The sequence below is a fragment of the Nyctereutes procyonoides genome, unplaced genomic scaffold, assembly GCF_905146905.1.
Source record: "Nyctereutes procyonoides isolate TBG_1078 unplaced genomic scaffold, NYPRO_anot_genome, whole genome shotgun sequence".
Classification (NCBI taxonomy): domain Eukaryota; kingdom Metazoa; phylum Chordata; class Mammalia; order Carnivora; family Canidae; genus Nyctereutes; species Nyctereutes procyonoides.
The window spans coordinates 23,212,181-23,236,302 of NW_026575145.1; the positions used below are offsets into that span (position 1 = coordinate 23,212,181).

General features: G+C 46.0%; 1 protein-coding gene across 7 annotated transcripts in view; it reads left to right on the forward strand.

The window, feature by feature from the left end:
- Positions 1–23,972, forward strand: part of SLC7A7 (solute carrier family 7 member 7) — a 75,322-nt gene extending 51,350 nt beyond the window's left edge. For all 7 annotated transcript variants that reach the window (XM_055309156.1, XM_055309157.1, XM_055309158.1 and 4 more), the window contains 8 exons: positions 17,257–17,382; positions 18,490–18,634; positions 20,388–20,511; positions 20,882–20,985; positions 21,269–21,365; positions 22,420–22,569; positions 22,786–22,969; positions 23,364–23,972. In XM_055309156.1, the coding sequence (XP_055165131.1) occupies positions 17,257–17,382; positions 18,490–18,634; positions 20,388–20,511; positions 20,882–20,985; positions 21,269–21,365; positions 22,420–22,569; positions 22,786–22,969; positions 23,364–23,470 (1,037 nt within the window). In that variant the 3' untranslated portion in view covers positions 23,471–23,972. The remainder of the gene's footprint in view (positions 1–17,256; positions 17,383–18,489; positions 18,635–20,387; positions 20,512–20,881; positions 20,986–21,268; positions 21,366–22,419; positions 22,570–22,785; positions 22,970–23,363) is intronic.
- Positions 23,973–24,122: the final 150 nt, after the last annotated feature.

The following is a 24,122-nucleotide window of genomic DNA, read 5'->3' on the forward strand; positions in this document are numbered from 1 at the left end:
GGGTTCAAGTCCCACATCAGGTTCCCTGCAAGGAGCCTGCTTCTCCCTCTGCCTATGTCTCTGGCTCTTTCTCTGTGTCTCTCATGAATAAATAAAAATCTTAAAAAAAAAAATCTGTAGGATAGTAGGTGGACTTGGAGTTCAGATGGGCAGGAGACTGGCAAGTGCATTGTGAATATCTGTCGAATGTTCATTTTCCCAGCACTACTCATCATCTTTATGGAGCTCTTGGGTGTGTGTGTGCGCGTGTGTGTTGCGCGCGCACGCGCATGAGTGTGTTGGGCGGGGGGCAGGATGGGCAGCCCACTACAAGATTACAATGGATTATGATGAGTGTTGTGATTTCTGAGGTGCAGGGAGCCACAAGGGGAAACCCATGCTAGCCTAGGAGTTTAGAGACTTTCCATAAGGAAGTTTGACACTTGAATGATGAATTAACCGAGTAGAGGGGGCAGAGGAGCATCTCAGACAGCAAGAACAGAATGTATGAAAACTCAAAGACAAAGAAGGACATTTTTGAGACTCCTTTCAATAAAGGAGTTCAGGGTGGGCTGCAGTATTGAGTTTAAGGTAGGAAATGTTGAGAGCTGGCCTGTAGCGGTAGGTGGACTTGGTAGGATAGGTTGTTCAGGGCTTAATTAATTAGTTAAAAAGATTTTATTTATTTATCCATGAGAGACCTAGAGAGGCAGAGACACAGGCAGAGAGAGAAGCAGGCTCCGTGCAGGGAGCCCGATGTGGGACTCGATCCCAGAACTCCACGATCACACCCCGAGCCAAAAGTAGACACTCTACTGCTGATCCACCTAGATGTACCATGTTCAGGGCTTTATAAACTGTTCTAATTATTATTGTTATATAACAAATCACTTAAAATTTAGTGGCATAGACTAATAGCCATTTCATTCATTTATTTTTAAAGATTTTATTTGAGAGAAAGAATAAGCAGCAGGATGGGGAGGGGCAGAGGGAGAAAGAGAAGCAGACTCCTTGCAAAGCAGGGAGCCCAACATTGGGCTTGATCCCAGGACCCCAAGATCATGACCTGAGCTGAAGGCAGATGCTTAACTGACTGAGCCACCCAAGTGCCCCTATTCATTCATTTTTAAAGTAATTTCCACATCCAATGTGGGGCTTGAACTCACAACCTCAAGATTAGGAGTCCGTTGTTCTACTGGCTGAGCCAGCCAGGTGCCTCACAGCCATTTTATTCTTTTATGGTTTCTGTAGCTCAGGAATTTGGAAAGGGCTATGTGGGGCAGTGCTGGCTGAGGGCCTCATGTGGTTGTAGTCAGATGGTGGCAGGAGCTAGAACAAGAGAGTGCTGAAGAAGATGGGGCCTAGCTGGGCATCTTTTTCTCTTCAAGTTGTGCTAGATGGGTCTTTCCATGTAGTCTCTCCATATGGACCATGTTGAGTTTCCTCACATAATGGCAGCCCCAGAGCAATCAAACTGTTTACTTGGCAGCTGAAGACTTTAAGAATGTCAGCAACCAACCAAAGGAAAAGCTGTGTTGCCTTTTATGACCTAGCCTCTGAAATCACAGGGCATCTTCCTGCTGTACTCTATAGGTAGGAACATTCATAGGAGACTATTCTTAAGAGAAGAGGCACAGACCCTACTTCTGGATGGTCAGAATGTTAAAGTCACATTGTATAAAAAGTATATGGGTTGGCAGATATTGTTGAGACATCTTTGGAAAATATAGTCTGTTGCACAAACCAAATTAAGGAGTTTGGTGGGCTTTCTCCTAAGACAGTGAAAAACCTCTTAAGGCAGTGACTTGTGTCATTTGTGATTTAGATCTTAGAATTTGTGATTTTTAGAAAGATTACTCGGACTTCAGTTTGCAGAACTGAAAGCAGGGAGACCAGTTAGGAAGCTCTTGCCATGATCTCAGTGAGTGATGATGGTGACTTGGACTAAAGTAATGGGTGGAGAGATGAGAAGATTGGTTTAAGACTTGGACACTGATTAGATATGAATAGAGGTTGAGCAGGATAAGATGGGCAGGTTTCTTGCTCAGGCACCTGGGTGGATGGTGATGCCAGTTACTTACAGGGAGTTAGACTAAGGGAGCAGTAGGTTCAGAGAAATTGATAGGATAGGTTTAGGATAGGTTGAGTTTGCACCTGCTGATGTCCAGTAGGTGGTTGGGTATCCATATGTATCTGAAATCACAACAGTTGGGCTGTTGATATACTTTTGGGAATAATCGGTATAGAGATGGTCATTGAAATCAGCAGATGAAATGATCTTGGGACAGGTTGTAGCAAGAGAGGAGGAAAGAACTTAGGATAGCATTCTCAGGAATGCCAACATTGGGGGATAAATATTCTACAAAAAAGGAGAAGTATCTAGAGAGATAAGAGGGAAATGGGACATGGTGAATGGAAAGAGAGCAATCTGAGAAGGAGGTGGTGGCCAACAGTGTGCAATCTGCTAAGAAGACAAGCTAGATCGGGAGGGAAGTTGCTTGGATATATCAATAGGAGGTCACTGTGACTCTGGAGAGGGAAATTTCAGGGCAGTGAGGGTAGAGTCCATTTCAGAGAGACTGTTTATTCATTCAGTGAAATCTGAGTATCTACTATGTGTCTACCTCTGGGCTGGGCCCTAGGGATTCAAGGATGATTGTTACTCACTTTGCCCTCATGGAGCACCCAGTTGATGGTAGAGACAGATATATTAACCATTCTATTACAGTGTGGTTAGTGTGAGAATCCCAGGGCAGGGGCAGCACACCCAAGGGTGGTAGATTTATTTATTTATTTTTTTAATTTATTTATTTATGATAGTCACAGAGAGAGAGAGAGAGAGGGGCAGAGACACAGGCAGAGGGAGAAGCAGGCTCCATGCACCGGGAGCCCGATATGGGACTCGATCCCGGGTCTCCAGGATCGCGCCCTGAGCCAAAGGCAGGCGCCAAACCGCTGCGCCACCCAGGGATCCCGGGTGGTAGGTTTATGCTCAAAAGTAGCCTTTGTGGAGGAACTGTTAAGATAAGAAATGGAATGTCATTTGGAATTGGCAAGTAGGAGGTCAAGGAAAACTGTCTTCAGTGGAGTGGTGGAGTGGATATTAGTCAAATGGAAGGGAGAGAATGTAGATACATTTTCCAGAAGGCCGATTCTGAAGACAAGAAGGGCAGTTGTTAGAGGGAGGGATCAAGGTTGAGGGAGGAGTTTATAGGAAAGACTTAAGTCTGCCTTAGGTTGGTTTGGGGGTATATTCCTGGAAAGGTTGGATGAAATATCCTTACCTGACAATAAGGTCTTCTCCCTGGTTGGAATGCTTGGGTGCCCTGAGTCAGTATTTCTCTCCCTTGAACAGTACAGAGATCCCCTCATCCCTTTGGGAGGCAGCAATGTTTGGTGGTTAAGAGCATGGTATCAGGTCAAGTTTATTAGTCTCAGTTTCCCCATCTGTAGAATGGGGTCTCTATCTTACAGAGGTATGATCTATAGTTTTGCCATACTTTTCTCCTTTTCTGTTCACACAGTGACCATTTCGTTTCTATTTTATTTTATTTTATTTTATTTTTTTATTTTTTATATTTTATTTAATTTTAATTTTAATTTTATTTATGAAAGATACCGAGAGAGGCAGAGACACAGGCAGAGGGAGAAGCAGGCTCCCTCTGGGGAACCCAATGTAGGACTTCGTCCCAGGACCCCGGGATCACACCCTGAGCTGAAGGCAGACGCTCAACCGCTGAGCCACTCAGGGGCCCCACACAGTGAACATTTCAAGAGAGCAATAGTTCTGTTCCTGTCTTGGTGGCTCACTGTCCTTTTACAGGTATAATCCTCCTTTAGAACTGGTGATGGCGGGATCCCTGGGTGGCGCAGTGGTTTAGCACCTGCCTTTGGCCCAGGGTGCGATCCTGGAGATCTGGGATCGAGTCCCACGGCAGGCTTCCGGTGCATGGAGCCTGCTTCTCCCTCTGCCTGTGTCTCTGCCTGTGTCTCTGTGTGACTATCATAAAAAAAAAAAAAAAAAAAAAAGAACTGGTGATGGCTACAGCCCTAGACAGACCTTGAAGTCATTTACTGATTGCTTGAGTAAGTTTTTTCTATGCATGGATGACTTCAATGAATCATTGCTGATTTCATTGTCAGGGTAATCACGCGCTGCCCTCTCTGCCAGGAACTTGTCCTCCCCTCCCCCGATGCTAGCCCCTGCCTCCGTGTACTCAGTCCAGGTAACGATGGTCGATGGTCGTGGTGCCCACCTGCACCCCCCTGCACTGCCCCAGACTGGTTGAGGTGCCTCATGCTGACTTTCACGGTACCTAGTTCTTCGATTGTCCATGTTCATTTTCCCGTGAAGGCTGGCGACTGGATCTTTCCAGGGCCTGGAGCACAGCCGATGGCTCAGTACATACTGGCTGGCTGGCTGGCTGAATGAACGAATTCGGAGTTCTGAAGGAATCTTGCTGTCCTGTTCAGGGTACTATAAATGGTTGCTTTTCCTAACCGGAGAGGTGTGCAGATGGCCCCTCCTGAGGCTGATTATTCTGGCTTCTCAGGATTCTTTGAGGAATGCTCCAGTTTTCTGCAGCCCGAAGCCCCAACACCCCAGAGGGAGGTCCTCCTGCATCCTTGCATACAGCCAGGGAGGCATGTGGTGTGCTGGAGTGTATACAAGCTTTGGAGCTGGCCCTTGACTGAGCGGCCTCAGTTTTCTCAATTATGAGAGAAAGACAGTGGCCTACTCTGTCAGACTAAATTAGATGATATATGTAAGAATGTTGGTGACCTAACACCTTATTGTCAGTCAAAAATGGTACCTCCTGCTGCAAATTCTATTCACAGTCACATGCATCTTACTACTTTCTAAGAACTTTACTTTCTACATTGCTGTCTTTGGATGACTTACGAGCAGTTGTAGTTTTACAGAGATCAGAAAGAAGGGCTGAGACCTTTCTTCCTCCTTGCTGGAGAGGTGGAACTTTTCTCCTGGCAGAGTCAGGGCTAGGTGTCCAGAAATCTGGCTCCACCCAAATGCTCTTTTCCGAGCCAGCCAGTGAGGGGCCTACTGTCAGCTGTGCTGGATGTTTCTGCTCCCAACTTGTCCTGCCTCCACTTGCCCGTCTTGTGATCTAGGTCCTCTGGTCTAGTTTTCCCCCTTTCTTGAGCGGAACGGTTTTCTTCCTGTGTTTTCGCAGGAGGTCTGCCCATACTGTACGGGTCAGCCAGCGTCACGTGTTCAGGCTCCGCTGTGAACAGAGCGCTGGTCTTTAGGGATCACGCAGAATCTGTGTCCCTGAGACTTGGCCCTACTGATTTGCGTGGAGCAGGTGCTTCAACAGGTGGCAGCTGGATGAATGAACAGAAGCCAGGCCTCTAGGTTCGGCGTGGCTGAGAAGGCCATTGCGTGCTTGTGGCTCTTGGGGGCTTTCGGTAGGGGGCCGGGGCCAGGTGGGAGCAGGGCACGGCGGGGTTAGGGGGGCAGAGGGCTTATCCAGAGGCTCCCAGAGCCACTTGGGCTGTGGAGGACTTCGGATCTTGGCGTGTTTGTCCAAGAGCTTTGGCTGTGTTGCAGCTTCTTCTGATACCAGATGGCTGACTTCATGTACTTGTGGCTAATGAAGTGGAATAGCCAGATACTGGGCCCCCAGCTGGTTTTTGCCCTTTGAACTTTCTACTTGGAAGCCAGTTACTTTCCCAGAGGAGTTTTCTCAAGAGCCATGTTAGGCTGGAGGTGAGGAAGCTTACATTTCTTTCATGTCCCATATTCACAGCAGCAAACGGGCTAGAGTTAGAGCCCTGAGTTCTTTCTGTTATGGGGTCAGTGTAGACTTTGGCACAACATTCACCAGCAGTGAGACAGTAGAGCTCTGTGGTGGTTTGATCCTCAAGGCTCTTCAGAGGTTCACCCTTGGTCTCCTCTTTCTGTTCTGTTCTCTTTCTCCCTCTCAGAGGAGGCTAAGGGGATAGCCTAAAGGAGGCTAGGGACAGTGGGTCCCCACCCTGGATGGAATCACCTAGGGCTTTGGAAAAATGCTAATGGCCCTTTCCTCTCCTACCTTGTTTCCCCAAACCAGATAAATCTCAACCACTGGTTAGAAGAATGGGAATTGGCTTGGAGAATGAGAATTGGGGAAGCAGAAAAGTTGCTACTGAGGAGAACCAATGGGGGCTTTGGGAAGAAAGGCTCTCAGTTGTCACTGTACTTTAGAATTACCTGGGGGTGGGTTGCCTTGGTGGCTCAGTTGGTAAGCAGCTGGCTTAGGCTCAGGTCATGATCCTGGAGTCCTGGGATCTGGGTGCACGTTGGGCTCCCTGCTCAGCGAGGGGGCCTGCTTTTCCCTCTCCCTCTGCCCCTCCCCCTGCTCATGCTCTCTCCCCACTCTCTAAAATAAACAAACAAATACAGAATCTTTAAAAAAAATTACCTAGGAAGCTTCAAGAACATGCTGATGCCTGGGCTCCACCCGAGTTGCTGACTTCATTGCCCTGTGTAGGGCCTGGGCCCTGGACTTTGTCAAGTGTGCAGCCAGGATAGAGGAGCACTGTGTAAGTGAAGGGTTTGGGCTTGCTCTGGTCACTGTGGTTCTGTATGTGATTATTTCGTTTAGTGAGTCCTGAGGTAGCACACCCAAAGCAGGCAGATCATCAGACTCCCCTGGGAAGCCCCGTTTCCGACCTCCTGCAGCAAAACTTCTGGGTCAGACCCCTAAAGCAGTAGGTAACATTCCTCAGGTGATTCTGCTGCTCACTCAGGTTTGGGGTCCTGTTTCTGAGGACCTGGACTATACCTGGGCAAACCACTAAGGATCTGATTGACAAGGACTAGCCGGCTTTGAGAAGGGAGCAGATGGTGTGTGGCTTAATAGAAGAGGCTCCTGGTCCAGAGTGCCTACTTGCTCCTTCAGAGTGGTGCAGAGCCACGGCAACATGATGACTGAGTCCAGGAGGCAGAGTAGGAGGCCTCTGATCTACTGGCAGGCTTTATGCATGTTGTCTTGCCGGATGCTCTCATCCATGATGTCTGAGTAAGCAAAATGGTTCTGTAGCCTGAAAGGTAAAAGAATTTGAGGCCCATCTGTTGTCTGAGACATCGAATAGCACCTAGGGAGGGTGGAAGAAACAATACATCAAGGAACCCAGGAATAAAAGTGATTTTTTAAAAAAGATTTTATTTATTTGACAGAGAAAGAGAGAGAGAGAGAGAGAGAGAGAGAGAGAGAAAGAAAGAAAGAAAGAAAGAAAGAAAGAAAGAAAGAAAGAAAGAACACAAGCACACAAGTGGGGAAGGGCAGAGAAAGAGGGAGAAGCAGGCCCCTGTGGAGCAGGAAGCCCTATGCAGGGCTGGGTCCCAGGACCCTGAGATTATGACCTGAGCTGAAGGCAGACACGACCAACTGAGCCATCCAGGCACCCCATAAAAATGATACTTAAGGTATAGAAAGTATACTACACCAACATTAGACAACACAGAGATACATGTGGTCCTTCTGAGGAAATGGCAGCGACAGAGTATTCTGGAGAGATCTGGGTATTAGCAGGCCTGAGCAAGCCAGTTAAGAGGCTCCCAGGCTGTATGACTCTTGGCTATATGGAGACCAGCCTAATGCAGAGACCTGCAGCTTTTCTGGAGCAACATATCACAAAGAGCTTGCTTGAGCCAGTTAAGACCACAGACGGCTACCATTTTGCCATCCTGTGGGATGAATGATGTCACCAGTCAGAAGATACCCGAGGTGCATCCCTGGTGACTTTGAAGTTCAGCATAGAGAACTGAGTGGAAGACAATATTTTCATCTCTGTCCATTGCAGGCTGTGAGTGGGAAAGAAAAAAAACCTAGAACAGAGTATGTGAGTATAAATGCTAAGGTACCAGAAGACTAGACAGGGACAGAACAGGTTTCATGAGATTGGAAGAGATATGTTTAATATGGCTTTCACCTTTTTAATTTTTTTATTTTTTTTAAAGATTTATTTATTCATTGAGAGAGAGAGAGAGAGAGAGAGAGAGAGAGAGAGGCAGAGACACTGGCAGAGGGAGAAGCAGGCCCCATGCAGGGAGCCCGATGCGGGACTCAATCCCGGGTCTCCAGAATCACGCCCTGGGCTGCAGGCGGTGCTAAACCGCCACGCCACTGGGGCTGCCCTCACCTGAACTTTTAGAGGAGAGGAGAAAAATGCACAGATAAAAGCATGAATCTTGGTATTTTAGAGGCTGTGAGGAATTATATAGAAGAATAAAGGTAGAGGGATGCCTGGATGGCTCAGTGGTTGAGTGTCTGCCTTCAGCTCAGGGTGTGATCCTGTGATCCTGGGGTCCTGGGATTGTATCCCTTATTAGGATCCCCGCAGGGAGCCTGCTTCTCCCTCTGCCTCTCATGAATAAATAAAAAGTTAAAAAAAAATAAAGATGGAAAATTTGTTGAGTAATGCATTTGGAGAAATAGGGTAGCAGGTTGGGAACGATGCTTTTGGACTCCTATCTATAAACATTAAATAAGGCTAATAAACGTTTGCTTTTTAGTTTTACTTGCAAGGAGGACAGAATTTCATATTTGATGAGAATATGACAGTGAAAGAATATACCTTGTTTAGAAGTGGTGGGTTTCTTAGAAGAGCTGAGATTGGTGTAGTGTATCAGAGAGAGCCCCACTTGCATCTGCTGTATGTTCTAGTATGAGATGATGCGTGCTCCCTCTGGGCAAGGTCACATTTTGATTCTTTTGACTGCAGTGAGAGGGAAATTTCTGTACTCCAAGGTACAGAGACCTGTCAAAGGATTTTACTTCTTCCTTTTTTCATTCAGACAAATGGAATGAATAGTACCACCCTGTGCTGCCTCGAGCTCTCTGCCTGCCAATGGGTTTCTTCTTTTTCTTTCTTTTCTTTTCTTTTCTTTTCTTTTCTTTTCTTTCTTTTCTTTTCTTCTTTTCTTTCTTTCTTCTTTTTAGATTTTTATTTATTTATTTATGAGAGACACACAGAGAGAGACAGAGACACAGGCAGAGGGAGAAGCAGGCTCCATGCAGGGAGCCCGATTTGGGACTCGATCCTGGGACTCCAGGATCACACCCTGGGCCGAAGGCAGGTGCTCAACCTCTGAGCCACTCAGGTGTCCCCTAATGGGTTTCTTCTCACAGCTAACTAGCATCAGTCTCTTCTGCTCCGGGCCTCACAGATATGTGGCCGATCTCTTAGGGAACAGAGACACTGGCCTTTGTTAATCCTGTATCTTGGGAACAGTAACTACATGGTGCTGTCAGAGGCTCTCAAGTTCTCCTTGGGCAATTTTCCTGAAAGTCTCTCCTATAATAATAGTGCATCTTTTTTTTTTTTTTTTTTTAGTGCATCCTTTTTTTTTTTTTAAAAAAAAGGGTAAAAAAATAATAACCCATCCTTTAACAATTTTTTAAGATTATTTTATTTATTTATTTTTTTAATAATAAATTTATTTTTTATTGGTGTTCAATTTGCCAACATACAGAATAACACCCAGTACTCATCCCGTCATATTTTATTTTATTAATATTTTTAAGAATAATTCCTCATCTTGAGGGAAGAAACATGGTGAAGAAAACAAGAGAATAATAAAAGAAAAAGAAGTAGGAATGATGTCATTGTGGGCATAGACTGCACACCATTGGATCAGAGGGAGGAGAAATATTTTGCTTTCCTAAAAAAACAACAAAATTTGTTCAAAAAGGAAAAATATGGTAGTGATAAAGTCTCAGCTCCCCAAGCATCTTTTGTTAAAATCAGTTTCATTCCATTAGATGCAGTACCTCTATAAATTTGTAAAAGTTTATTATAATACATTTCAAACATACAAAAATTGGGTGAATAATATGATGAACTTCCAGGGTTCAAGCACCAGCATGAGTAATTAATCACCACTGTGTTATCTATACTCCAAACACCTGCCTTCACCCCACTAGAATATTGAAAGCAAAATCCCAGGCAGCCCGGGTGGCTCAGTGGTTTAGCGCCGCCTTCAGTCCAGGGCCTGATCCTGGAGACTCAGGATAGAGTCCCACGTCAGGCTCCCTGCATAGAGCCTGCTTTTCCCTCTACCTGGGTCTCTGCCTCTCTCTCTCTCTCTGTCTCTCATGAATAAATAAATACAATCTTTAAAAAAAAAAAAAAAGAAAGAAAGAAAGCAAAATCCCCACTGGAGTATTGAAATCATACCATTTAACTGTAAAGGCTTCAGTATGGATTCCTAAAGGATAAGGATGTTGTTGTTGTTTTATTATTAATTGAACATAACTGGGGGAAATGTGCGAAAGTGACTATGCCTACCCAGGTTTGTACCTCCCAGAAAAAGAAATGATGCATTTACTCAGAAATGCAATCTAAATTTTGGCAAAGACATTACAGAAAAGTTCAGGGAAAAGAATTCATAATCTTGTAAGTAGGGATTAAAAAAAAAAAGACCAGAAGCTTCTCTAAAATGAAATTTTCATCTATTTTTTCAGAATTATCTTAATTAGGATGAGAAGGAGAATTAGGTGAATAAACCAATGTGATTGAACACATTACTTTTTGATAAGCTTAGATTTTTAGAAACAAGACACACAAGAAATGATGATGTTACAGGATTTCCTTCTCCTTCAGTGTCCGCAGTTCGTGGTTACAAGGCCTGGGAATGAAGAGGTAGACCAGGCGAAGAGTGGTGGGCAGCAAAGCAAAGTTTATTGAGTGATAGCAAAGTGATAGTACAAAGCTCCTGAAGAGGGAGAGGACCTGAATGGGTCGCCATTGGAGTTTCCAAGCCTAGGGGTTTTTATGGGCTTGCTGGCAGGCTGTTTTAACCTAGTTAACCCTCTGTACACCTGTCATCCAATTAGACTTTGTCATCGACTCATCACGTAGGAAAGGGTGGAGAGCTCCTTCCAGGGTGGGGTAAAATCCTTTTCAGTGTGGTTTCCTCTCAGGGCCTTTGTCCCTGCCTGCATTTCTCTTCTGACTATCCTTCATCAGTGAGAAGTAGTATAATGAAGACCAAATTCAGGAGTGGCCCAGAACTGCAGGAATAACGTCCAAAGGCTGGTACTCAGCATCAACTAAGATCTGAGGAAGAGACTGTGCAGGATAAAAAGCTCTAGAGGCAACATACAGAGTGAGAACAGCGAGAGGGCAGTTAGTTCTGTAATAACAGGTGGTGGAGAGAAAGAAGGCCACAGTCCATTTTCCTTCTAACTTTACGTAGCAGAAGGATTGCTAACCTAGAAAAGGTTCAGTAAAAAACAGATCGAGGTCAACGAAAAACCAAGACGAGAATTAAGAAAGTAGAAATAAAGCATGCCATTGCTTTAAGTGTTTCCAACTAGCCACTTGTAGGCAAATGGAAAGAATTTAAAATTAGCCCAAATGACAGAATTACCACCAGGCATCTCCCAGATCTAGGAGAACAGGAGGGTTGTGAAAAGGAAGCTGTTGAGTGATGTATTAGTTTTCTACTGCTGCTGTAACAAATCACGACCAACTGGGTAGCTTAAAACAACACAGTTTTGGGGTGCCTGGGTTAAGCATCTAACTCCTGGTTTTGGCTCCGGTCAGGATTTCTTGGGTCTTGAGAGCAAGCCCTGCATCAGGCTCCATGCTCAGTGGGGAGTTTGCCTGAAGATTCTCTCCCTCTGCCCCTCCCCCTACTCCCATGCATGCATGAGCGTTCTCTTTCTAAAATAAATCTTAAAACACATAGGGACACCTGGGTGGCTCAGTGGTTGAGCGTCTGCCTTCAGCTCAGGGTGTGATCCTGGAATCTCAGGATCAAGTCCCACGTCGGGCTCCCTGCATGGAGCCTGCTTCTCCCTCTGCCTGTGTCTCTCCCTCTCTCTGTGTGTCTCTCATGAATAAATAAAATCTTAAAAAAAATTTTATTTATTCATCTGAGAGGGAGAGTGAGCATGAGCAGGAGAAGGGGCAGAGGGGCTGAGCAGGGAGCTGGACATGGAGCTTGATCCCGGGACTTCGGGATCATGACCTGAGCCCAAGGCAGACGCTTAACTGACTAAGCCATCCAGGCGCCCCTTATCTAGTCAACATTTTTATCATTGACTTCAGGGAAAACCCAGAAGGTATGGCTAATCAAATTTGCAGATTTCACAAAATTGAAGGCATTTCAAGTATCTGATAAAATTAAGGGGGAAATCCCATTTCTAGTAGATGAAAACAATGTCTAAAAATTTACAGAGGTAAGTTGCTAGGAATAAAGGTTAACGTCTCATATTTAGGATTTAAACAAAAATCACTTTTATAGGCCTCAAGGGGGATAGAGAAAAGCTCATCAGCTTGAGGTTGAACTGCAGTTGACAATGAATTCAAACTGAGACCCCATAGTCTGTGAAAATGTCTGGAATGTTCTGAGTGGGTCTCATGTTTAAGGAACATCCTGACGAAGTGAAGTAAATGCAGAGGGGAGAACCATGGTGGTGAAAGGCCTGGAAGCCACATTTGTCACACAGGAGGCTGAAGAAAGAAACTGGGTTTTTAGTCTGAAAGGGGAAAGCCTCAAGCAAGACAGGATGTTAATCTTTAATGATAAGAAGGGCCATTATTTGGATGCAGGTTTAGCCGGATTCTGTGTAGTTCCAGAGGAGAGGTCTAGGACTACTGAGTAGAAGTTGTGAAGCATCAGTTTTTGGCCTTATGGAAGGAAGAGCTATCGATCTCTTCAAAAATGGAACGAGTTGTCTCATAAATAAAGTACTGAGGTTTTATAGTCCTTGGGAATTTGAAACAGAAAATAGACTGAAGAGTGGCCTAAGTTTTATGTGTTACATTCTATGTATTTAAAACTAACAGGGACCCCTGGGTGGCTCAGTGGTTGAGCGCCTGTCTTCGGTCCAGGGCGTGATCCAGGGGTCCTGGGATCGAGTCCTGCATCGGGCTCCCTGCAAGGAGCCTGCTTCTCCCTCTGCCTGTGTCTCTGCCTCTCTCTCTGTGTCTCTCATGAATAAATAAATAAAATCTTTTTTTTTTTTTTAAAGAGGGAGCCCGAGGGAGAGAGGCAGAGACACAGGGAGAGGGAGAAGCAGGCTCCATGCAGGGAGCCCGATATGGGACTCGATCCTGGGTCTCCAGGATCATAACCCAGGCTGCAGGCGGCGCCAAACCGCTGCGCCACCAGGGCTGCCCTAAATAAATAAAATCTTAAAAAAACTAAAAACTAACAATGCTGGGGGAAAAGAACAAAAAACAAAACCAACAGTGCTGGAAGAATGGCGCGTCTGATGTTCTTCAGGGACTGTTTAGTGTGGGCATCTTGACCAAATCTGGGCATCTGATCCTGAGTAGGCCGGCAAGCTTTGTTCTGTTCTGGATCAACATATGTGGGTGCTTTCCTGGCTTTTAGTTCTGCAACTGATGCTGGGCCTTAGTGCTAGAACTAGCCGCCTGCTCCAGGAGAGCCCATGTAGGTTAGGTTTGATGACCATGCAGGAGCATCTCTTTCTCTCTTTAGTTTTTTAAGATTTTATTTACTTGAGGGCAGCCCCGGTGGCACAGCGGTTTAGCGCCACCTGCAGCCCAAGGCGTGATCCTGGAGACTTGGGATCGAGTCCTACGTCAGGCTCTCTGCACGGTGCCTGCTTCTCCCTCTGCCTGTGTGTCTGCCTCTGTCTCTAGCTGTGTCCCTATGAATAAATAAATACAATCTTAAAAAAAAAAGGTATTATTTACTTGAGAGGGAGAGAGAGAGAAAAGAGAGTGCATGAATGGCGGGGAGGGGCAGAGGGAGAGGAGAAGCAGGCTTTCTACTGAGCAGGGAGCCCAAAACACCTGGTCCCAGGACCCCAGGATCATGATCTGAGCTGAAGGCAGACGGCCAACCGACTGAGCCACCCGGGTGCCCCTCAGGAGCATCTCTTTAGATGATCATAGAAGTGTCTTCTTCAAAGCTTCTTCCTCCAAAGCAGGAATGGAACTGTACCCGAGGCAAGGGTCCAAGGCCACGTTCTTGTGGACTTGGCCCAGTATTGGGTGGAGGTGGAATTACAGCCAGAGGCAGGAGGGTGTAGGACATTTCTGTCCTTGAGGTTGACTCACTATGGCCTCCGTGTTACCCAAGCCCTGTGGTTTCCTCCTTTCCCTGCCCCTGAAGCAGGAGGTTGGGCTCTGCTTCAAGAACAGTGCACTAGGCCAGGCTCTGGGGTCCCCGGTCAGCTATATCCGCTGGGTTGAGGACAAAGAGCCCAGTCAGCAGGGCTGCCTGCCATGCCCGTTTCCTGCTTCTGTGGCCAAGAGGCCCTGAAGGAAGCTGGGCTCTGGGGAAGGTGAGGGCCAGCTCTCTTTAGGCAGTGCCTCTGCTCCTGGTTTCTTTCCACAGGATTCCCTTCTTCCTTCAAACTGAGTCCCTGTGCTTAATACAGAGAGTAGATCAGGGCGAGATGGTGGGTCAGTGGCTGAGAGATAAGGCTCAGGTGTGGGGGAGGGAGAAGAACTGGGGTAAAAGGAGGGATACTTGCGGATAGATGTGGAATTCAAGTAGAGAAGCAGTAGGGATAAAATGCCGACCATCCGTGTATTTTCATTTCAGAATTCATTGTAGTAAAGGATGAGTAGTTGCCTTTTCGCTGCCCACGTGCCCAGACAAAGCCAAGAACAGATCCTTGTGGCACAAGGGCTGCAGATGGACTCGGACCCAGAACTAGTCCCTTTTGGTGTTGTGGTTCTCCTGAGGGCTAACCAGTACTCCCAAGGAGGTGATCCCATTCACTTGTGAATAGGGCAGCATCAGTTGTCCCTGCTGTCTCTTTTCATTTCCTTTCATTTTGTTAAGTAAGCTCTACACCCCGGTGTGGGCCTTGAACTCATGAGCCCGAGATCAAGAGATCAAGAGTGACGTGGTCTACTGACTGAGCCAGCCAGGTGGCCTCCCCCCATTTTTTGGTCTCTGGTGTTTTTTCTTTTCTTTTTCTTTTCCTTTTCCTTTTCCTTTTCCCTTTTCCTTTTTCTTTTTCTCTTTTCTTTTTCTTCTTTCTCTTCTCTTCTCTCCTTTTTTATGATTTTATTTGAGAGAGAGAGTATGATCAGGAGGAGGGAGAGGGAGAAGGTGACTTCCTGATGAGCAGGAAGCCTGATGTGTGGGGCTCGATCTCAGCTCTGGAATCATGACCCAAGCCAAAGGCAGATACTTAACCGACTGAGCCACCCAGACTCTCTATCCTTGGTGTTTCTACTCAGAAACCTGGCTCGGATCCTATTTGTAAGGGCAGCAGAGCCCGAGGGTAAGGCATACAGGTTACAGGATGGAGAGAAGGGGCATGAGGGCTATTAAATGGCTGGAAACTGAAGTCCAGTGGGGAGTAAAGGCTGAGTGGTTGAGGAGGATCAACAGATCTGAAAGATTTGTGGAGGGTGACATACAGATCACTTTGTGGGGTGCTTGTGGAGACTGTGTGCTTGTATCTTTAATTATTAACTTAATACTGAGGAATTATGGGTCTATTTTTTGCCCAGCCCCATGATAAGGTTTGGTTGTTTATTGTCTTGTTTATTAGGCAGAAAGACAAGTGATTGTATAGGACAAGAATGCCATTTCTAGAGAAGAGCAGAAAAGAACTTGGGCAGCGAGTAGAATAGGAGGGGTATAAAGGAGGGAGAGCGAGCGACAGAAGAGGAGCTAGCTGTTGTTCGAGGTTGGTCTTTCCTGCATCTCAGGATAAAGATGCTTCTGGGCCAGTGTGTGGTGAGGCCAGGACACAAGAAAATAGGAGGATTAGGGCCAGTGAGTGACATGCCACTGCCAGAACTGAGGCAGGGAGTACCACTTCCTCTGTTGGTGGCATGAAGCAGGCAAGCCCAGTGCCAGACCTTCTCCACTGGGAAGGCAGGCTGATTCTGACCTTGCCCTTGGAGCTCTTGAAAGGATTAAGCCCTCCTCCTGGTGCTCTATTTGTTGAGCTGGGAAGGCAGGAGCAGTGAGGTGATTGACTGCCACTTCGTGTAGCTGCCTGCCTGCTTCAGATGCTGGTGGGGGATTGAGGAACATTTAGCTGGGTTTCAGAATCAAATTTTATATATATATATATATATATATATATATATATATATATATATATGTATGTATATTTTATAAATATATATACAAATATATATTTGTATTTATATATATTTAAAGATTTTATTTATTTTTAAGAGAGAGAGAGAGAGAGCAGAGGGGCGGGGTGGGCGGGGAGGGGGGAGAAGCAGGCTCCCCACTGAGCAGGAAGTCTCAACCTGGGGCTCCATCCCAGGACCCTGAGGTCATGACCTGAGCTGAAGGCAGACACTTAACTGATGGAGCCATTCAGGTGCCCAGAATCATTTCTTTTCACTTTCTCCCCTGCCACCTCCTGAGGATATTGGTCAACCTCAGCATGTATGGGTTTCCCTTCTTGAATTTCTTCTTCTGAAGTAGTACAATGGGACTTTTTTGGGGATAACGGATTTCTCCAAGATCCTGATAAAACCTATGGACTTTTTTCTTAGAAAAATGCATATACTTTAGACATTTGTAAATAACCATTTACAAGGGATTTCAGGCTTTGTGGAAGCGCCCTGGGTTAAGAACTCCCGCTCTCAGGGTGATCCATGAACTTTTCCAAAGCTTATCTAGGTAAAAGGGTTGCCTCCACTCTAGAGTAGGACTGAAGGAATGCTTGTGGCTCATTCTTTTGCATTGTCTAGTCTGGAAAAATGCTGTCCCCACTCTATAGAAACCTTGGCTCCAAGAATCTTTCCAAGTACAAAAACAAGCAGCTGAGCTGGCAGGCAGTAGCAGGAAGTCTGGCCCCCATTCCAATCCTTGGCCACATGTCCCGACCTGCTGGCCCAGGCATTGGATAAGCCACAACAGGATTTGTCAAGGTTAACAATATTACAGAGTGCTGAGTCCTGGAGTCCACATCAGGAGGTAAAGGGGTGCAAAGCTGGGAGAGAAGGTGACTTTTCAGAGCCAACCAGAACACATCACTAATCCTTTATAGCTACCAGTTGCCTCCCGCTGTGGTGAGTGCTTTTGTATGCAAGCAAATCCAGTTACTTTGTTTTTTTCTTCCGGGTAAATGCTACGGGGTGTGTATGTGTAGTGCTGCCTACACAGATGCTCAGCGGGTGCCTTTGAATGCTAATGGTGAGGACTTGCTGGGCAGAGGTTTCAAATACAGAGCAGGTCAAATCCCAAACACGTCTGTCTTTGGCCAAAGGCTGTGTTTCTATGACTGTTACTGAAAATAATGCTTGGGAGTCTAAGGCTCTCTGGGTGGTAGGGTCAGTCACCAATCAGGGTTATTTTTCCAGGTCTCTTAACCTTCATTAACTGTGCCTATGTCAAGTGGGGAACGAGGGTACAAGATGTCTCCACCTATGCTAAAGTGTTGGCGCTCATCGCTGTCATCATCGCAGGCATCATTAGACTTGGCCAAGGTAAGATGGAATAGCAATGAACTCTTGTGCATTTTCTTGAGCCACATTTCTTTTTTTTTTTTTTTAAAGATTTTATTTATTCATTCATGATAGTCACAGAGAGAGAGAGAGAGAGGGAGAGACACAGGCAGAGACACAGGCAGAGGGAGAAGCAGACTCCATGCAGGGAGCCCGATGCGGGATTCGATCCCGGGTCTCCAGGATCGCGCCCTGGGCCAAAGGCAGGCGCCAAACCGCTGCGCCACCCCCAGGGATCCCTTGAGCCACATTTCTTAAATGCCCTTTGTGCATTCTCATTTGCTAAGTGCCGTTATTTCCATTTTATAGAGGAAACTGAGGCTGCAGAATAAAGTATCTTGCCCTAGCTAGTACGTTAATGGGGATTTGGGAGGGTGACTTGGCAAAAGGGCTGACAGTTGTCATGTCCTGGGAGCCGGCTTAGGCAGACTGTCAAGCCCAATGCAGTGGCTGATTGTTCTGCCCTTGGAAGTATCCTGCCCTTGTATCTATTCCTCTCCAGGTCTCAGGTAGGAACACCTACCCACTACTCCATTGCCCTGGGCATAGGGAGACCTACCCTTCCCCCATTCTGTACCAGCCTCTTTGTGGTGTTGGGAAGGGGGTAGGAATTGGGCAGCTTACAGGGCAGGATAGAACATCACTTTTTTTTTTTAAGATTATTTATTTATTTATTCATAGAGACACACACAGAGAGAGAGAGGCAGAGACACAGGCAGAGGGAGAAGCAGGCTCCATGCAGGGAGCCTGATGTGGGACTTGATCCAGGGTCTCCAGGATCACGCCCTGGGTTGCAGGTGGTGCCAAACCGCTGCACTTAGAACATCACTTCTGTCCCGGAGTGGTTTCTTACCCCAGAAAGCCACCATGGTCCTTCCTGTCAAGATCCCCATGCTGCTCTCTGCATTGCAGCCATCACTGTAGTGGTCATTCTCCCTTTCCCTGTTCTTTTACCAGTGTCCTTGCTGCCAAAGGTGTTCTAAGCCACTCACTTGCTGTTACTGTCATGTTCCACTCCTGTTCTGGATCACTTTGAAGCTGGGGGGTAGGCTGTTAATCCTTCTGCCTTTTCCCTGTTCTGGATTCTAGGAGCCTCAAATCACTTTGAGAATTCTTTTGAGGGTTCGTCATTTGCAATGGGTGACATTGCCTTGGCATTGTACTCCGCTCTGTTCTCCTACTCGGGCTGGGATACTCTCAATTATGTCACTGAAGAGATCAAGAATCCCGAGAGGTAGGTATCTCACCATCTATTTTCCATGGCAGTAAGGGTAGCTATCATTTACTGAGATAGCACACCGCAACCTCTGAGACAGATTTTATCAGCTCCACTTGAATAGATGGGAGGCCTAAAGCCCAGAGAAGTAACTTGTCCATGAGAACAGCAGGCCTTTTCACATCTGGCTGTTCATGCCTGCATTACAAAAAAATTTTTTAAAAAGTTTTTAAAAATTTATCCACGAGAGACACAGACAGAAAGAGGCAGAGACAAGGCAGAGGGAGAAGCAGGCTCCTCACAGGGAGCCTGATGCAGGACTCATCCTCAGACCGGAATCATGCCCTGAGCCCAAGGCAGACCTCAACCACTGAGCCACCCAGATGCCCCTCATACCTGCATTAATTACAGCAGATTGTACCATGTGTTCACACATGCTGTCTCACGGGTTTTCCTTGATACTCACCCACCCTATTCCCACATAGGTAACTTTAGGTCACAGATGCCCCCAAACTTCCCTGTTTTTATTTTGAGCCCTTCCTGGTGTCTCCAGTTTGTACTGACATAGTGGTATTGTGCCAGCATTTAACAGCATTACTTCAACCTTGTTACTCTAAATTATTCTGTAGTCCTGCAGTGACAAGAGCACTGGACAGAGTCAAAGGGCCTGCAGCCTGTCTTTTTTTTTTTTTTTTAATATTTTATTTACTCAGAGAGAGAGACACACACACACGGAGACACGGACGCACAGGCAGAGGGAGAAGCAGGCTCCATACAGGGAGCCTGACATGGGACTCAATTCTGGGTCTCCAGTATCAGGCCTTGGGCTGAAGGTGGCACTAAACTGCCAAGCCACTGGGGCTGCCCCATGGAGCCTGTCTTTCTACTGATTTGAGTCCCCAGCCAACTCTGCCTGCTTCCTTATCTGTAAATTGAGGGGGTTGAATTATGTGATCTCCAGAGCCCTTCCTGGCTCTAAAATTCAATGTTTCTTGGAACTAAGATTACCAGGGAGTGGAGTTTCTGTAAATTTTTAAGTCAAAATATAAACTCCTCTTGGCACACATCCAGTGTTGCAGTCCTAGGAGTGGGACTGAGGCCTGGGTGGTGCTTCCACCTACTGGACAGAAGCTAAATGACTGGAGTGTGCCCCCCCCCCCCCCCGCCCCAGGATGTTTATGAAGGTCATAGCTTTATTGGTCTAGGGGACCTTGTCTTCATGTCTTTTTCTTGGCCATTGGTTAGGATGGCACCCAGGGTTCTCACATTGAGTAAGGGGGTAGAATAAACAGTTCCCAGATTGCTTATTTAGGTACACACATTGTTCTTGTTAATGAGGGCCTTATTCTCTGGATTTCACAATTTGCCTTATTTTCTCTTGTATTTCTCGACCTTAAGACAGATTTCCCAGTGCTGACAATTGAGAGAAGGAATCCTGACGCTAAGGAATCCTGTTGGATGTAAAACAACAACAAAACATTAAAAAGTACCTCCTTCCCCTGCCCAGTTTCCTGTGCTTTTATGTGGGGACATAGTTCTTCACTAATCCTTTTTCTGCTTTTTGGTTAGCCTTTTCTCTAAATGTGATATTCCTTTCCCTTGATGCTCTTTCTGAACTCAAGAACGAAGTCACTATTGTACACAGTTTCAAAGGCAAAAAGCACTGGTGAAATGTACAGGAGGCCCCATCCCTGGATTGCTGGCAGAGTCTAAGTATCAAAGATGGGGATGTGACAGAGACTAATGTATGCATTATTCTATTTGGCTGTAGGAATCTGCCCCTCTCCATTGGCATTTCCATGCCCATTGTCACCATCATCTACATCTTGACCAATGTGGCCTATTACACCGTGCTAGACATGAGGGACATCCTGGCCAGTGATGCTGTTGCTGTGGTAAAGGATTTTCACTAGCAAATGGCTGAGGGTGTGTTTGTGGGCTTCTCGGAATACTGCAGCTCCTGCAAGTCTTGGAAAGGGGGTAGTCCTTGTAAGGAGTACGCTTAGGGGCACCTAGCTGTCTTAGTTGGTCAAGTGTGTGATTCCTAATCTTGGGTTTATGAGTTTGACCCCCGTTTGGTGTAGAGATTACTTAAAATAAAAAAAAAATATATATTTATATATGCTTTGGATACTGGGCTTACAAGGTTGCCACCCCAGCTGTGGAAGAAGGGTTGGTTAGAGTAGGAGCCATTGGGGACATGCTTGCCCATGCCTTTCATCCTTTTTCGGTCCTGTTAATGACTTTTCTGTTCCTTTCTCTTAGACTTTTGCAGACCAGATTTTTGGAATTTTCAACTGGACAATTCCACTGGCAGTTGCATTATCCTGCTTTGGTGGCCTCAATGCCTCCATTGTGGCTGCTTCTAGGTATGAGTGGTGTCTTTTATGGGTGGAGTATTGTAAAGAGCTATGGCAGGGAAGGGTAGGACGCAGAGTTTAGTCACCATACTCCCCAGATTATATTAACCCCTTTGTTCTTGTTTCCATCAGCAGCTTTCAGTTCTCACTAATCTCAAAATTGAACTCCATTCCATATTATTCAAACTCTTTTGAAGGAGGGGAGGACAGCAGGAGGGCTATGAGGCATGTGAACCAGTCATACCCTGTGTCCCACATTTTTCTCAAGCCTCTCTCATCTTACGCAAAATAGGCTTTTCTTCGTGGGCTCAAGAGAAGGCCATCTCCCTGATGCCATCTGCATGATTCATGTTGAGCGGTTCACACCAGTACCTGCTCTGCTCTTCAATGTAAGTGACCTCAAGGATAAAAAGCCAGACTGTGGGAGAAATGTGGACAGTAGTAGTGGGGGGTGCCTGGTTAAGCATCTGACTTGATTTTGGGTCAGGTCATGGTCTCAAGGTCAGGAGATCGAGCCCCAGGCTTAGCGTGGTGTCTGCCTAGGGCTCTCTCTCCCTCTGCCCTTCCCCTCTCAAATAAATAAATCTTTAAAAAAAAAAAAGACAAAAAGGTAGAAGCAACTGTTCTAGCTTCCCAAAAGCTCTAAAGAATAATATGATTAAAAAAAAAAGAATAATATGAAAAACTATCTTCTCTAAAAAATGGTAACCCCCTCTCACCTAGGATAAAGCATAAAGTACACTGAATATATTGTAATGAAATGACTACCATGATGTAAATGATGTATAAGAACTGATCTTCCATAGGAGTAGAAGGTAAAGGAGGAAAGATTTCTTAGACAAAGTGCATTTGTTTTGTTTCTAAAAAAGATTTGAGAGGGCAGGGGTAGGGGGACAGTCTTTAAAGCAGACTCTACAGAGTGTGGAGCAGGCCATGGGAGCTTGGACTCATGACCCATGAGATCACAACCTGAGCTGAAATCAAGAGTCAGATACTTGACTGAGCCACCCAGGCACCTCTAGACAAAGTACATTTGAAGTAGATTTTTAAGGTTAGGTCGCAAAAAGTGGAGATGGGCTTTAGGTTAAGAGAAATAGTATGCAGAGAGGGGAGTGGGGCACCCTGGCTGGGTCACTTAGTGGAGCATGCCAGTTCTTGATCTTGGGGTCATGAGTTTGAGCCCTATGTCTGGTGTAGAGATTACTTAAAACACCCCAAACTGTATCAAAGTCCTGGGGTAAAGCAGTGTGGAGTTAGGTAGTAGGAGATAAAAGCTGGAAATGTAGGTTGGAGCCTACAGCTCTTCAGGGGGCTGAAGCATGTGGGAACAGAAGAGGACAGATGTGAGGAGATGCTGAAGACTTGAGAAGGGGTTGGATCTGTGGGAGATCAAGGGGAGGGAAGTGTGCCTTCAAGGAGCTGACCTGGGCTTGTGTCTGCAAGGGTATCATGGCACTGATCTACCTGTGTGTGGAGGACATCTTCCAGCTCATTAACTACTACAGCTTCAGCTACTGGTTCTTTGTGGGGCTCTCTATTGTGGGTCAGCTTTATCTACGCTGGAAGGAGCCTAATCGGCCTCGTCCCCTCAAGGTAATCAACCTCCATCCTATCTTCACTCCAAGGGATTTTTACAAGGCCTTGTGAAAATCAAACCTTTGCCTGGGACTCAGTGGTCATAGCATGTTGAGATGGGGGGGGGGAGGGGATGGAAAGGCTCAGTGCTCCAATCTTCACAGGGGAAACTGTTGCTCTAGCTGCCCAATCATGAGCAGTCTGACCTCCAATCATTTCCTCTGTACCCTCCAGCTCAGCCTTTTCTTCCCCATGGTCTTCTGCCTCTGTACCATCTTCCTGGTGGCCGTGCCACTTTACAGTGATACCATCAACTCCCTCATCGGCATTGGCATTGCCCTTTCAGGCTTGCCCTTTTACTTCCTCATCATCAGGGTGCCAGAACACAAACGACCTCATTGGCTCCGAAAGATTGTGGGTAAGCCTTTGGATCTTTAAGATGATTAGCTATTGTACCTCCCTCCCCCATTTAGACTCTCCAAGTCAGTTTTGCCCCAATCCCTTACTAGGAATTGTTAACTCTAAGGCTTAACAGAATGGTTCCTTTGGCCAGCCTCATTCAGTGCCATCTGAATGGAGCTCAGTTGACCTGTTCTCAGTTTTTTTTTTTAATTTATGATAGTGAGAGAGAGAGAGAGAGAGAGAGGCAGAGACACAGGCAGAGGGAGAAGCAGGCTCCATGCACCGGGAACCCAACGTGGGATTCGATCCTGGGTCTCCAGGATCGCGCCCCGGGCCAAAGGCAGGCGCCAAACCACTGCGCCACCCAGGGATCCCCTGTTCTCAGTTTTGACTCACATTTCTCTTTGTAGCATCCACTACGTGGTACCTCCAGGTCCTATGTATGTCAGTTGCTGCAGAGATGGATTTGGAAGATGGAGGAGAGATGCCCAAGCAACAAGATCCCAAGTCTAACTAAATACCATCTAGAACCATTTCTGAGATGTAGAAAGCAGGGAGCTTTCTGGCTGGAGCCAAGGAACATGAAAAGGAAAGTATACTTCTTTGAAGCTGCTCAGACCAGGTTTCTGGACAGGTGCCTTCAATTTTTGAACTTGCTTTTTGAGATGGAAAAGTAATTTATTTGTTTTGCTACACATTGCTTTATTGTCTCTTTGTAAAAAAATCTGGAGCATGTCAGGTGTGGGCTTGGTTGTACTAGTAGCACATTCCCATGTGTTAAGATGTTCACTTACCTCTGGGTGTGCCTACCCACTCCTTTTCCTCTAAAAGGGCCAATAATGCTCTGAACCTCCTGTCTCCTTTAGAGAGACATGAAATTGTCACAGGTGCTAGATAAAAGGGTTATGTTCTAAACTTTGAGTGGCTTCATTTTAGACAGGTCTCTGGGACAGTTCTCATTAGGCTACAAAGAACACCAAAAACAATCTTGTACTTGAAAGTACCTGAGTATTTTCTTTCCTTTCAAGTCAGCTGCCAGTGCCTGATGCAACCAGTCACTATACAAGAAAACACACCCAAGCTGCTCTAGCAAAATGTTGTTTGTGAAAATATCAACCTCTATTCTTAGCAATTAATTCTAAAAATTTGAGCACATGTACTTCTTGAAT